Below are 13,940 nucleotides of genomic sequence, written 5' to 3' on the forward strand. Positions count from 1 at the left end.
TAGTCCTTATCCGAGAAGACTTGTTCTACCACCAGAACCATAGGTGAGCGTGCCGTTCGAACCAGCGCCGATATTATGGCTATAGCTTGCGGCGCCCCTGCTAACCGCTCGGCCATTCGACTCACCAACACAAATATTGCTAAAAAATATTATCTGTGCTTTTGTCATGGTGATCAACCCCACTTTGTCTGGGTTGTAATCCCATATGGTAGATTAATTAAGCTGTCTCAACTCAAGGCTCGACCACGTTCATAACCTTTAGAGGCTTCATCACAGCTATTGTCGGTCCACTGCTGGACAAATGTTTCAGGATGTCGACGCCAAATCAATCCTTTTCTCTTACTGTGTTGCACAATTTCACTCTTCCCCAATAAATGCTCATCTCTTTATCTAGTTTATGTTGTTTTTTCCCTTGTTCGTTCTGCCATCCATGGGGTCTGTTACTGTTTGTCGTTTGGGCGTACGGTAAGAATGGCCCCGGAAAAAATGGCCCCGGTGAAAATGGCCCCAAATGACAGGTAGGTAAAAATGGCCCAATAATAAAATTCTGTATTAAAACTGATTTAAAAAAAAATCATTATATACATTTTTTTTAACTGAAATAATTTAGTTTTTAAAAAGGATATACAGTATCTCAGTTTACATTATTTAGTATAGTTTTAGGCACTTAAATTTAGTTGGCGGGGAGTAAAAACCAAGTGTGCAATTAAATAAGTTGCTTAATTAAATGTTGGCCTATTCTTAATTATTCAGTTTACATTAAAAACAATATTTGAACAAATACTTCTTTGAAGTAACTCTAAGCAGAACATTTATTTGTGAGAAAAAGAAAAGTTTGTGAGAAAGTAAGCCTCTCCCTTTTCCCATACATTTGATCCACATGCTTTAACTACTGTTTATTTGCACTGCTTATAACATGTAAAGTTATTTCATTTGATACTTAACAAAAGTGAATTTTGTGGTTATCTATGAGTTGCATATTTTGGTAGTTGAAGTACTAGATGTATGTCATCCCTCTACTTTGTTAGTGGAATAACATTTTTAAAACTTATTTCTACTATCAAAAAATGTTATTCAATGGCCATTGCTTTCCGATAATCTCTCAGTACATTATTTGCATCTGTTGTGTAACTGTATTTGTTATTGATTCAATTCTTGCTTTTTACAGCTAGTATTTAAATATTTGAAGATTTAAAAAAAAAATATTTCTATTACTGAATTTTTTCATTGGGGCCATTTTTACCTACTTGTCATTTGGGGCCATTTTTACGGGGCAATTTTTTTCCGGGGCCATTTTTTCCTGGGCCATTTTTCCGGGGCCATTTTTACCTACATTTGTTGTTTGTACTCCTGCTGCCTACAAGTTCAATGAAAACCACTAAGCCAAACCACAATTTTATTATTATTGTAATTAATATTAATAATAATATTAATTTTAATATTATTTTATTTATTTGTATTCATTCCCCTCCTCCACTATAGCTTGGCTAGGCCTTTCTACTACTGTCGCCAGTGTGTGGCTACTTTATATGGGTCGATAAAACCTGAGTACGATATCTTGATAATAGTTAGCCTAATCCTAACCCTCTTCAGTGTAAGGCACATATTTTTAAATGCAGAATACCCTGGCTCTACTACTTGGTTAGTAGTAGTAGTAGGCCTGGGCCCTAGGTTGTGTCATCAGTTTCTATGGTTATTTTTTATGAAATTGTCAATGCATAGGTCTATGTACGTAGGTAGATGATAGAGACTAATATACTTTTTTTGCGATAATTTAATTACAATTCCCCTGACGAACACTGATGAACTGCCGTAAAGATAGCCAAAATACAGGCTTTCGACCTACTCGAGTTCTCATTATATTCATACCCTCTTTGCAGCCGCTGGTTCCTATGACGATTATTTTCTTGGTAATCATCCTCTTAACAGCCGCTATTTGGTTACTGAGACATCTTTTTGGAAACTGCTGCGCATGGTCGACATGGCTTGATAACGTCACTTATTTCCAAGCGCATGCTCACTGTGTTTCATAGACGTTATTTGGTAACTGCGCATGCGCATTGCTTAGTTCGGAATTCCCATTTCTTCGTAGTTAAAGCTTGCGCTACCAACAGTTTCTTAATAACTACTTCCTCTTGATTGTTACAGCCTGGCCAAATTACACCCCTGGCCAAGTTCCTTATACACATCTAGATGTGTATAAGAGACAGCCGGATGTATTCTCATTAAGTAACTATCCTTGCTCCCCACGTCATTAGTTGCACGACAGATGTAATCCCCAGTATCATTCCTTGTTGCTTTGCTGATGGTATGATTTAATATAGTGCCAGTCTTATTATGTATCAGCTGTTGACCCTTAAAAAGAGTTAGTATTGGATCAGGATAAGCAGCACCACTGTAGCACAAAATATCCAACAAATCACCCTCTACAACGTTTTTCGGTGAGACGATTACTGGCATGTCCAAATCTAAAATGAAAGTATGGTTGTAACTTTACAAAGCTAATGTTCAGATGAAACCAAAAAGTAAATAACCACAAAAACCACGTACTGTATTAGTAGTACTGTTTAAACAAATTAAGGTGGTCAATGGAATACTAATGAAAAAGTTTGAAACATAGTTGGTTACAAAAAAAAAAACAATAATGTTTTGATGATAACAGTAATGTAAAGTACTGTACACACATTTTAAACAGAATGAAAAAGAAAGAATACGTAAAAGAAAAGAAGAGAAAACAGAGAAAAGAAAGAAAAGAAATAGAAATAGAAAAGGAAAATATAAGAAATGAAAAGAATAGTATCAAAATAAAATACTGTATAAGAATGGAAAATAAAAGTAGTGGTGGACTACAGTATTGTAAAATTTCTGATCGACTATTCATTTATTTAGTTTTTAGGGTGGCTTACACAATTAAAATTTGGGTGATTATAGTATGGTTGATAGAATATGGGCGATTATATATTTTACCATTTTTTTGTGAATTAAAATTACAAGTTTTTTTGGAAGTGTTGGTCTGTAACACAGATTATTCCAAAGCGTTTGACTGTCTTTCTCATAAACAATTGGTTTTTAAAATAAAAAAATTTGGCAGTACTGGTCCCCTACTTAATTTACTTTCAGACTATTTGTTTAATCGCAGTCAACGTGTTGTTACTGATGGTTCTTGTTTCAGATTGGGAATGTGTTTCCTCCGGGGTGCCCCAAGGATCCATTATTGGACCCCTTCTATTTATATTATTTGTTAATGATCTTCCCTTTTTTCTTGAACACTCCCAATGCCTTATGTACGCAGATGACTTGAAACTGTACCGGACTATAGGCATAGGGGCGGACGCTGTGGATCTTCAGAATGATTTCGAATCGGTTATTAAATGGAGCAAGTTTTGGGGCTTGTCTCTGAACGTCTCCAAATGCAAGTCAATGACTGTTTCTCTTAAAAAGAAACCCATCTCTTTTCCCTACAATGTACATGGAGTTAACCTTGGAGAAAGTTGGTCATTACAAGGACTTAGGGGTAATTGTTGACTCTAAGTTAAATTTCTGTAAGCACATTGACCACATTGGCTTCATCTGGAGAAATTGCAGGGAAATAAATAGCCCACGCGCCATGGTTAATTTATATAAAACGTTAGTTATGCCTATTTTTGAATACTGTAGTGTGATTTTTTGTTCTGCATCTACAGTACATCCCAGTTGGCTCGAATCGATAAAATGCACTCAAAATTCTGTTGGTTTTTTATGAAACGTTTTAACTATCCTTGCCCTCTTGTTACTCCTAATTGTAGATTTTTATTGCATGACATGATGCTTTTTTACAAATGTTTAAATTCCACTCTCAATTGTAATTTTATTAATTACTTTAGTCTCAGAGCATGTACTAAACGTCTGCGTAATCATCCAATTTTTGCTGTACCTTTTAATCGAGTTAACAAACGATAATTGGATTCTAGGGGGACATGTACCAAAAATGCTAATATCTCTTTAGATAGAGGAAATTAAAAAGTCCCTAACATTTTTATCTGAATTAGGAATTTGAATACATATATTTTGAGCTCTGTTTAAAAAAAATGCCTGGATCTCCCTGGGTGAGGAGTACAGAACCTTCACCAGTGAGGACATGACAGTAGGAACATAATAACCATTAAAATTCAGGACAATAAACTGCTTTTTAGATGTGTAGATTTGTTATTTATAGCCCACAACAATGAAAAGATAGTGAAAAAAGGCGAAGAAAAAGAAATGAAAAGAATGAGAAGATGTAATGATTTACTTACATAAAACAGTGAGATTAACTGTTTTTTTTATGAAAAGCTGATCACGTAAAATCTGCAATTCACATTCATAACATCCAGAATCTTCACGCATTGTCGAATTAATCCTGAGCTTCCCAGTAAGTAAGTCTATCCTTGCTTTGAACCTATCTTCAACATTACTACTTCCATTATGGTATGTACCTATGTAAGTTAACTCGCCATTGGTTTCAAATTTTGAAAATCTCAAAATAGGTGGTTCGGTTGAGTTTATATATCTATAGTTGAAGTATAATTCAGCTACACCAGCCTCATGAACTATAATAGGTTGTTCAACCCCTTCCACAGCTAATAAACAACATAAACATAGTACTGACATAAAATGAAACAAAATTAGTCACTTTTTTTAAAATCAAAAAAATAATACTGTCATAGCAATTTAATAGCAAGATACTGTACATAAAACTGTTCCAGGTTTTAATGTTATTCATCACTGCAAGCAAGATTTTGACAGCCACTGTATAATATGTCCACTGAGGTCACTGATGGCAAAGTGTCTATAACATGTCGATAGTTAGCAACACAAGTAACAAGTAACTCATGTCATGAGTCCATAGGCGGCGGCACGGTTTGAGCATTGCATAAAGTGGAGAAGCAACCAGACCTGGAAGACTTCAAGGTCCACCAGTCAATTAGAATTTCTACTTTATGGAATATTAATTTGAGTGACTTTCTATATTGTAATCTCCCATAATACTGTACAGTACCTGTACCTTTTGACATCTGGTTTTGTCATTTACTGAAAAGTTATTGGTGGGGTCTACTGGATGGTTGGCCTACACAATAAAAAGGACTACAGTGTAGCAGGCCCACTCTGTGCCGTCGCCTGTGCTTGAGTTACTGTAATTTTAATCTATATGAAATATTTTGGTATTAATAAACTGTAGGAAGCCACTGGCAGAGTTCGAAAGAAGTGACATCATGTTGTATGTTCAATGTACTTTGTACAGTATGCTAATTGTCATAAATTGGTTATTGTTACTTCTTTTTTAATTCAATTGTAGTTTTCATCCATACCTTTTATCATTTTTAGTACCTTTGCTTATTTCAAATTTATTGTGTTTTTATAATTTTGAAATTGTAATTTTTGAATATTGTAACCTTTTGTAAATTTTATTCTCATTCAAATTTTTACTCATGTACTGTATTTTATATGTGTGTATATACACATATATTTTTATATTCTTTTTGCTTTGGCGTTTTAATATACTGTACAAATCAATGCAATTCTCTTTCTTAAGGAAGCTGCAAATGTGATTCTTAATAAACTTGAACTTGTTGACAATGCCTTGGATTTTTTTTTCCATCTCACACCATTACACTTTACTTTTTCTTTTCTATTTATGTAAGCACATAGAACTCTGTCATTATGCGCTATATAATCAAAATGTAACATGAATATTGTTATTATTATTATTCAAAGTATAGTCAAATTAAAATGGATAAACTTAGTCTGGGTACAGGAATATTAAAAAAACTGTGACAGCCCAATACTTTACTATGTAACCCTGAGGAGAATTACACCATAAACACAATCCTCTACTCTTTTTTAAAATTTTTTAACTCTTTACTTGGCTACTCTTGTAAAACCTATAAACAAATAGATATCTCAATTCATTCGTACCACTATCCACTAGAATTCTTATCAATATATCTGTATAAAATAAGTTTTAGGGCCTAATTATATTGTTGTTGTTTGTATTAATCCTGCACTTTGTTTTGCGATGTAATGTACTGTACCAACTGATTTTCCGAAAGGACACAAATAAAGAACCTTGAATCTTGAATATCACACAAAAGGACAAAAAAATCTAATGTTGCTCTATTCAGAAGGAACATTGGTGTAACTTTACCCTTGACAAATTACGACCTATTAAACATTAATTTTTGCTAAGATTGCAGGATTTATTACCAAGTTATTGCTTGATGATATTAGGTCAAACCTTGATGTGAACCAATTTGGTAGTTTAAAGGGTTATTCAACTGTGACAGAAGAATTTTCAGGAGGGCGTGCGCCACGGCCACCTGGAATGCCACTGCATACAATTGCTTGCAGCATCAAAGCTATTCTCACTTGGATCTAATATCAGCATGGGTTTCATTAATCATTAATTTCATCTCAAGCAGGTCTCAGAAAGTTTGTTACTGCTCCATACTTTCTGACAATGTTCACCTATGTATTAATGTGTGCTGTTTCACACCGACAAAATTGGGCCTACAGTATCATTATCATTCCTGGATTTAAATAATGACTGTATTACAATAAACGGATTCGGCGATGTTTGTTTAGAGGTGGTATTGTGATATAACTTGGGTATATACTGTACATGAAAAACATTGTAGTGCGATAGTATAGGAAAAGATAATGTTACTGTATTGTTGCGAAAACAAACACCCACTGTTAACGTGATAAATTTATAGCTAGGAAAGGCAATACTTATTTACTTATCCTAGCATTCTCCCAGGACTGTATGCTTGGAAATTTAAGTGATCCTACATAAAACTTAACTGGCCCTAACATCACAGCGTAGTTCGCAGGTAGAAGACCATCATGCAAACTGTACTTCACCATATCTTGGAAGTCCAGGGGGCCTATTCTTAACATTTGTTGAAAAGTTTGCAGCCAGTATCCTTTACAGCATTAGCAAACCATTAAGGCAAAATTCTCAATTTTAATTTCCAATCAATTTGGTATATAATTTACTGGGAATTATGATGATCTTTTCAGCAATAAAAAGAGATGGCTGCAATAGCAATCTCCATGTAAAACACCGCTGTGCCAATCGATTATTTATATCCACACCCAAGTCAGGTCACGTGATGCCCATTGCCGAATCCCTCCATTTGTTTTTGTGTAAAAAGTTTGAAAATATGTTGATGACATGAGTCTGAGTGAAATTTACTCTGGAAAAGTCAAGGAGCCTCAGGCTCCCAAACAAATACAGGTATACAGATTCTGTTCTTTTGAGCGAGAGACTCATTTGCTCCTCTCAAGCTAAAAGAATTTTTGAGTACAGCAAGAAACTTATGACTTTCAATGGGGGCTATACCACCACAATCAGAATCCAAGGGTAGTGAAGAACTGATGACAACAAACAAAAATAGGGAATAAAGCCCAGTAAAGGATTAAGGACGAGGCAAAGGCTATTTCATCTAATATTACTGTAACTCATTGGTAATGAAGTCAACATTAAATAAATGAACTATACATACCAATAAATACCATTACCATCAGCATAGGCATCATATTAAAATCTCTCTGCATCATCTAAACATAGACAAAAATGAAGAGAGCTTATTTAAATTCAAATTTACAAAATAAAATTAGAAAAACATCATAACTTACTGCATTTCACAACCAGCATTAAGAATGTGATCACCTAATGTGATGTTCAGTTTCATATCTTGTGGAAAAGCAAATAAAAAAGTTTCACTTCTGAAGCCTTTCTGTTCATTTTTGGCTGGGAAACCCATATTTAAAAAAATAGTTAACCCAACCCAGTTAGAGATAACAACTGGCTCTAACTATATACTGTACTGTTCAATGAGTAAACTTGCTATTGAGGCAAGTGTCTTCTAAATTTAATATAGTATCTTCATCGGAAATTCTAGTATCTTACTTGCTTTATAAGTTGCGATATTGTAATGTAAATTCATTAAATTAATAAATTCATTGGAAAAGTACGTATTTTAGTATCTCTGCTTTATAATTCTTTCTAGTAATAGACTGCAGTATTTTAATGTAAAGTATTAACATTATTAATAATAACTTCTTTGGAAACTAGTATCTTACTTGCTTTATAATTCTTTATTGATAGAACACGGCATTGTATGTATAAAGTATCTATAGGCATAGGCCTAGGCATCCATGGTGCTAGTTTTCTAATTCTAGTACCTCGACCACCAAGCTAATTTTGTGCTAGGCCTAGGGCCTAGCCTAGTTTTTTAGATCTATCCAATGAATAATCACTTCTTTTTTTATACTGTACACTAGGCCTAGGCCTACACGCATGTCCTTTTCTTTTATTACTGGGAATAATTCAGTGGCAGATCCGGGGGGTGGGGGGTTCAAGGTGTTTGGACGAACCCCCTCTCTGTAAAGAAACAACAAAATACTACTACTGGTCCTGGCTGCATCATTTTTTTTCCCATACATAGTTCAGACAGAAATTATAGAGGGCACTATTTAAGGTCATTTACTGTAGGTGAACTGATAACATGAATAATGCATGCTGCACAGTGTGATCACTGCTTGGGTATTTTGAATTGGTCTTGGGTTCTTGGGTATTCTGTTCAAATTCTTAGGTATTTTAATTTTACTAAGAAAATTAAATATTTTTGTCATAGAGGAAGAATTAAGAAGTAACAAGTATATTTCAGTCCATTCAAGTAAGCAAAACTCAACGAAGTGCACATAACATTGTTAATTGACTGTTAATTGCTATAAACATGGGTTCAGAATTGGGTGTCCCAAAAGCTCAGACCACGAAAGGTAAGACCTAAGACCACAAGATATCAGACCCACTCGAAATATCAGACCGGGCCCCGCAAATTAAGACCCTCAACTAAGTATGCCAGGATTTCTAGACTATAATACCTTTTCGAAAGCTAATGTCAATATACAGAACTGACTAATCATAAAATAAACACCATTAAGTATCATTGATACCAGCTAGGCCCCTATTTGCGACGTTTACTGGAGAAAACAAATACAGTACAACCGGCTATTCGCACTCCTCGGAACCGTACGGTAAGGTTTTGGTACGTTTTCGATAGCGGTTTCTAATGCAATGTTTAATGTTTATCGTGAGATAAAGCAAATATATTATTGTATTCATAAGGCCAAAAAAAAAACCACTCATTGCATATTATTATATCATCATCATCATTATTATTATTAAAGAGTTCATTGCAGTATCAAATGGTGTTATCTTTCTTTTTACAGAAACAACACAAATGTTACAAGTTGATTTGTTTGGATACACATTTCTTTTTATCGTTTCCATTCGATATATATTTGGATCATGTTTATAAATGCTTCAATAAAATTTTGAAATAAGTAGGCTTATAGTTAATTTAGAGGATTAGTTTGTCATAAGAGTTTTTTGTTTGTTTGTTGCGTCTCCATACATTATCAAATGTTCTATTTATAACAATACATATATAAAATAAATTGAAATATACTGAATGATGTGATAATGAAAATAAAGCAAATATATTATTGTATTCATAAGGCCAAAAAAAAACCACTCATTGCATAGAAATTAAATAAAGAAATTAGTAACTACAGTATAATTTGAGGAAAGAAGTGTTTTCAACAATTATGTTAAGGTGAAGCAGACATTGTATCTTCTTGTTTGTTTTATTTCCATTGTCGATACACATTTTGATTAGGCATGTTTATAAAATACACAAATAAATGGAAATAGTACAATAGTTGAAATAAAATTTATAGACCTACAATGTTAATGGCTGTTTCAGACTTCCTTTGATATTAAGTAAGCGGGAAATTTCACTCACAATCCCTACTGTTGCATGGAAACTAACTATAAAAATCGGAAAGAAACGCCCACAAACAGGTTCCCACGGTACTCTTTAGGGTGAAGTAGACATTCTTTGTACGCCGCCTTCAGGAATGTGTGGGCGCACTACTGCCAAGAGTGAGGTACAAGGTCAGTGATAAAATCAGACTGGCTATTTTTAGGTGCAAACACATGCCCTGGCAGTGAATGTGTACGCGTGTGTTTACCTCTTGTCTATGGTTCCGATTAAAAAACAAAATTTATTCAACTTTGTTTAAGCTTTAATATTTCATTTACCGTATATGGACAGGGCACCTGCCGGCAGGAGTGGATCCAGAGACGTCCGACAGAGGAACCGAAAATGGGGCCGATCGAAATAACACCGCCCTAAGGGAAGGTCCGCGAGAAATATTTGTTTTCAGATGCTCGAATGTAACCTCTGAGGCGTTTTGGGCGATCAATTTTTTCCCCGTTTTTAACTTCCTAAAAGGGTGATGGGGCTGAGGACGCCCCCAGCGCTGCGTAGCTCGATCTCCCGCGCCCCCCCCACCCTTTTGACATACGTGAAAACAAACATATGAAATTCAGATATATTTCATTTAACAATTAAAATACCGCAACAAAACACAAAAGCCTTTATTAAGGATCATTTATAAATTTATAATATAATTGTACTGTCTTATACTTGACTTTTCACTACTGGGAACTGCAAGAAAAAAGAACATTGTTTTTGGATAACCACATACTGTAAAATTATCTCAAACTAATTAAAATTTCTGAAACAATAATACTGTAATTGCAAAACTTAAATAATAATAATACTGAAAAATACAAAAAAGAAAAAGTAATATGTATAGTCAAGGATCGTAAAAAAAAGACAAAATATATTATACTAAAACACACAAAAAAAAAAAGCTCTTTAAAATACAGAACCCAAATAAACCAGAGTGCGTACTTGGCGCTCCATACTGCTCTGTTAATTGCAATCGAAATGCTTACAGTACTTACAAACAATAGGGTGCGATCACTTCTGACCGAATCGACCCAGGCCGAATCGACCCGGAACCCTATATGTATACTAGTATAGGCCTAAGAATGAGATAACAACCACCTGACCTTTTTTAAGAGAGGGAAAACCTCGAATTTTGAAGAAATGAAAGGTCATTAAAAGACACCTCAGAAGTCGGGAAAGCTCATTTCCGCCCATCTACGAATCAAAATTTTCCTGCCCGGGGGAAGGCCACACGACCCTCCTTTCATTTTCGGATTTCAATCAATATTCCCCCCCCCCCCCCCCTCTTTCAAATCCTGGATCCGCCCCTGTATTTTACATAAAAAATTAATAATTAAAATTACAAATGTCAACACATGTAATCGTTATAATTAACTAATAATAGTGGCAGTGCAATACGACGTTCACCTAATAGCGAACAGGCTGCCCGCTTAGGCCTAACAATGTTAGCTAAATTAAAAACCTCCCGGTGTTTGGCAAGCCCTCGCCGCCTAGCACAGCCCAAAGCTTATCAGATGTAGCCTTGTTTGTAGGCCTAGGCCTACGCCGACGTAAATTTTATTGGCCATTCGCACTAAAATTGTAGGTTTCGAAAAATAATCAACTAATCATAAAGAAGAAATAGGGCCTATATATTTACCATGTGGAACTTCCTTTTCGACAACATTTCAATAATGTAGAAAAAAGCCAAGCTAGGCCTACGTACCGTAAAAATAAAACAGGGATTTCGACTTTCAGAGGAAACGGAAAATCATTGTGTGTGTGAAAATCTTGGTAGTGGCTATCGGCACTGCCGCAGTGCCGATTTGGCACTGCCGCAGGATAGAGATCCTGCTGCAGACCGGCAGCGAGACGTAAGTCAGCCACGCTTTGCAAAGCAGCCAGGCTTTGCAAAACAGTGACGTAGCTTGGCTCTTCCATTTTTAGAATAGGGAAACTTTTTTTGAAGGTAGTATCGCGTCATTTTACGACAAACCATAAAAATCTGCGTCAATGTAGGTAAATTTGCGTCAACATACGTAAATTCCCGCGAACCTAACGTCAATACTAAAAAAAAATCTGACTGTTTACGTACATTTGAACTAGGTAAGTGACTTAACAAATGCTTTAATTGGAAATGGAAACATAACACTTAACAATGGCTGATCTTTTTTTACGCAAGGCTTAGGCTAGAACTTGGCCTCTAGGCTAGGCCTAGACTCCTAACTAGCTAGGCCTAGGCCCTAATAACTAGCTAGGCCTAGCGGCTAGCCTAGTAGAGGTAGACTCGGGCCTAGGAGCTAGGCCTAGGCTAGCCATAGGCTAATAGGCCTAGCCTAGGGTACTACTACTAGGCTAAACCAAGGCCTAGTAGTATAAGATATATGTAAGATATATTTATTTATTCGTCCAATTTGTAACACTCTGAAAATTGCTTTCCTTTTTGGCCTAGAAAACAGTAAAGACACAAAAATACAGAGCACAGACAAACACACACAAAAAAAATAATACCTAATAAAACTACACACAAAAAAGAAGTTCAAAATAAACACAATTACTGGTAAATTACCTGCTTAATAAAATTAGAAATAATATATAATAATATAATAATATCTAAATAAATATAATAATACCTAAATATTTGTATTCGTCAACTTGTTTAATAGTTTCATTTTTAAATTTTAGTAATTCAAAACATTCTGCCCTTTGCGAAAATCAATTACCATCTCTTAGTCTTTTTCATGTTAATAATTAGATAGTGCTCATCGCACCACCGGACAAAATTATCTAATTCATTTTTTTTCATTCAATCATTGGTACCGTATACAGGCAGAAAAGTATGGGGGACAACACACACCCTTGTGGTGCTCCTGTACTATTAGAGTAGACTTGATATATATTATTATTTTTAAAATATACATTATCCTTAATACTTTAGAAATAAATAGAAAGGCTTGGATGTAGCAGGTGAAAATGGCAATGAACCAAAATGGCAATGACAAGTACCAGAACAGCATATGACCATTGCAAAGGAGAGAAATCAATGCCAAGGCTAGCAAGCGCCACAGGACGTGGGCCCCAGTTTAAAAATTTCTGAATTGTTTTGAAATTGTCTCGATAGGCAAATTGAATATTGCCATGAGGCCTTTTTCCCACTTTTAATGTTTATTATTAATATTATTTCGCATTTTTTTACTTTTATGACATAAATTGTTTAGCCTAATTTTATTTGTATTTTGAAAATTTTATTTGTTTAAATGTTTTAGGTCTACTGCTTTTATATTTTTTCCCCCCAATCTTTTTAATATTCAATTATTATTATTATTATTACTATTATTGCTGCGAAGCAGCCAATTCATATTCTTGACAGCAATTTGACCTCTGAAAGGTCATTGTTTGTCAAAAAACAAGGGCCTAAGACAACTGAAAAGCGGAGTTTCCTTCTTTCGTACTGCCGGGTAAAATCAATTACTTTAGGCGACGTTTGTAGACTAACCTACACGTACCAACGTCCGCATGTCGCAACGCTCGAATATTACTATTCAGCGTTTTTACTATATTTCTAGGTTTCCTATTTCTACGTTCGGCCCATGTCTCAGCCACAATATTTTGAGACCAATATTATTTACGAACCCAGTTAAACTTTGGCAACACTCTTTGGCTGTCAACTCCCCTTAGAAACTTGCCCCATAAAAAATGTGCACATCCTAGACCATGCAGTCTTGAAAATGAAAATTGTAACCTTTGGTAATCAACTACATTTTCCACATACATAGAAATTTTTGAAACTTTATTAAAAAAAACCTAAACCATAATTCACTACTATAGACACTTTTTGACAAAAATGAAAAATTACCACTTTGCTACCCAATGAGAAGTGTTCTAATATAGACAATGGGTCGTGCCTCATATTATTTGTTATATTTTTATTATTCATTATTTTCACTTGACTCGTATAAATAATTTTGTTCGAAGAACATTTATATGCAGTTGTACTTCGCAGCACTTCACTTGCAATTTGCAATTTCTAGTTATTATTATTATTAATGATTTATTGTTATTGATATTCTTGCTGCTGCTGCTACTGTATTTAGACTCGTTTTTACCATATTTAAT

General features: G+C 34.7%; 1 protein-coding gene across 6 annotated transcripts in view; it reads right to left on the reverse strand.

The window, feature by feature from the left end:
- The window catches only part of LOC117112484 (junctional adhesion molecule C-like), a 20,523-nt gene extending 8,906 nt beyond the window's left edge, over positions 1–11,617 (reverse strand). For 4 of the 6 annotated variants that reach the window (XR_004446055.1, XM_033255583.1, XM_033255574.1 and 1 more), the window contains exons 1-5: positions 11,485–11,617; positions 7,524–7,578; positions 4,275–4,622; positions 2,215–2,468; positions 870–876 (exon numbers count right to left, since the gene is read on the reverse strand). Coding sequence is in view for 5 of the 6 variants with exons in the window: in XM_033255583.1 (XP_033111474.1) it covers positions 870–876; positions 2,215–2,468; positions 4,275–4,622; positions 7,524–7,578; positions 11,485–11,511 (691 nt within the window). In the remaining variant the exon portion in view is untranslated. The remainder of the gene's footprint in view (positions 1–869; positions 877–2,214; positions 2,469–4,274; positions 4,623–7,523; positions 7,579–11,484) is intronic. The other 2 variants (XM_033255593.1, XM_033255588.1) reach the window with 2 other exon arrangements.
- Between the last annotated feature and the right edge of the window lie 2,323 nt (positions 11,618–13,940).

Source organism: Anneissia japonica, unplaced genomic scaffold (genome assembly GCF_011630105.1).
Source record: "Anneissia japonica isolate Jap-2015-1 unplaced genomic scaffold, ASM1163010v1 scaffold1087_len22871_cov100, whole genome shotgun sequence".
Taxonomy (NCBI): Eukaryota; Metazoa; Echinodermata; class Crinoidea; order Comatulida; family Comatulidae; genus Anneissia; species Anneissia japonica.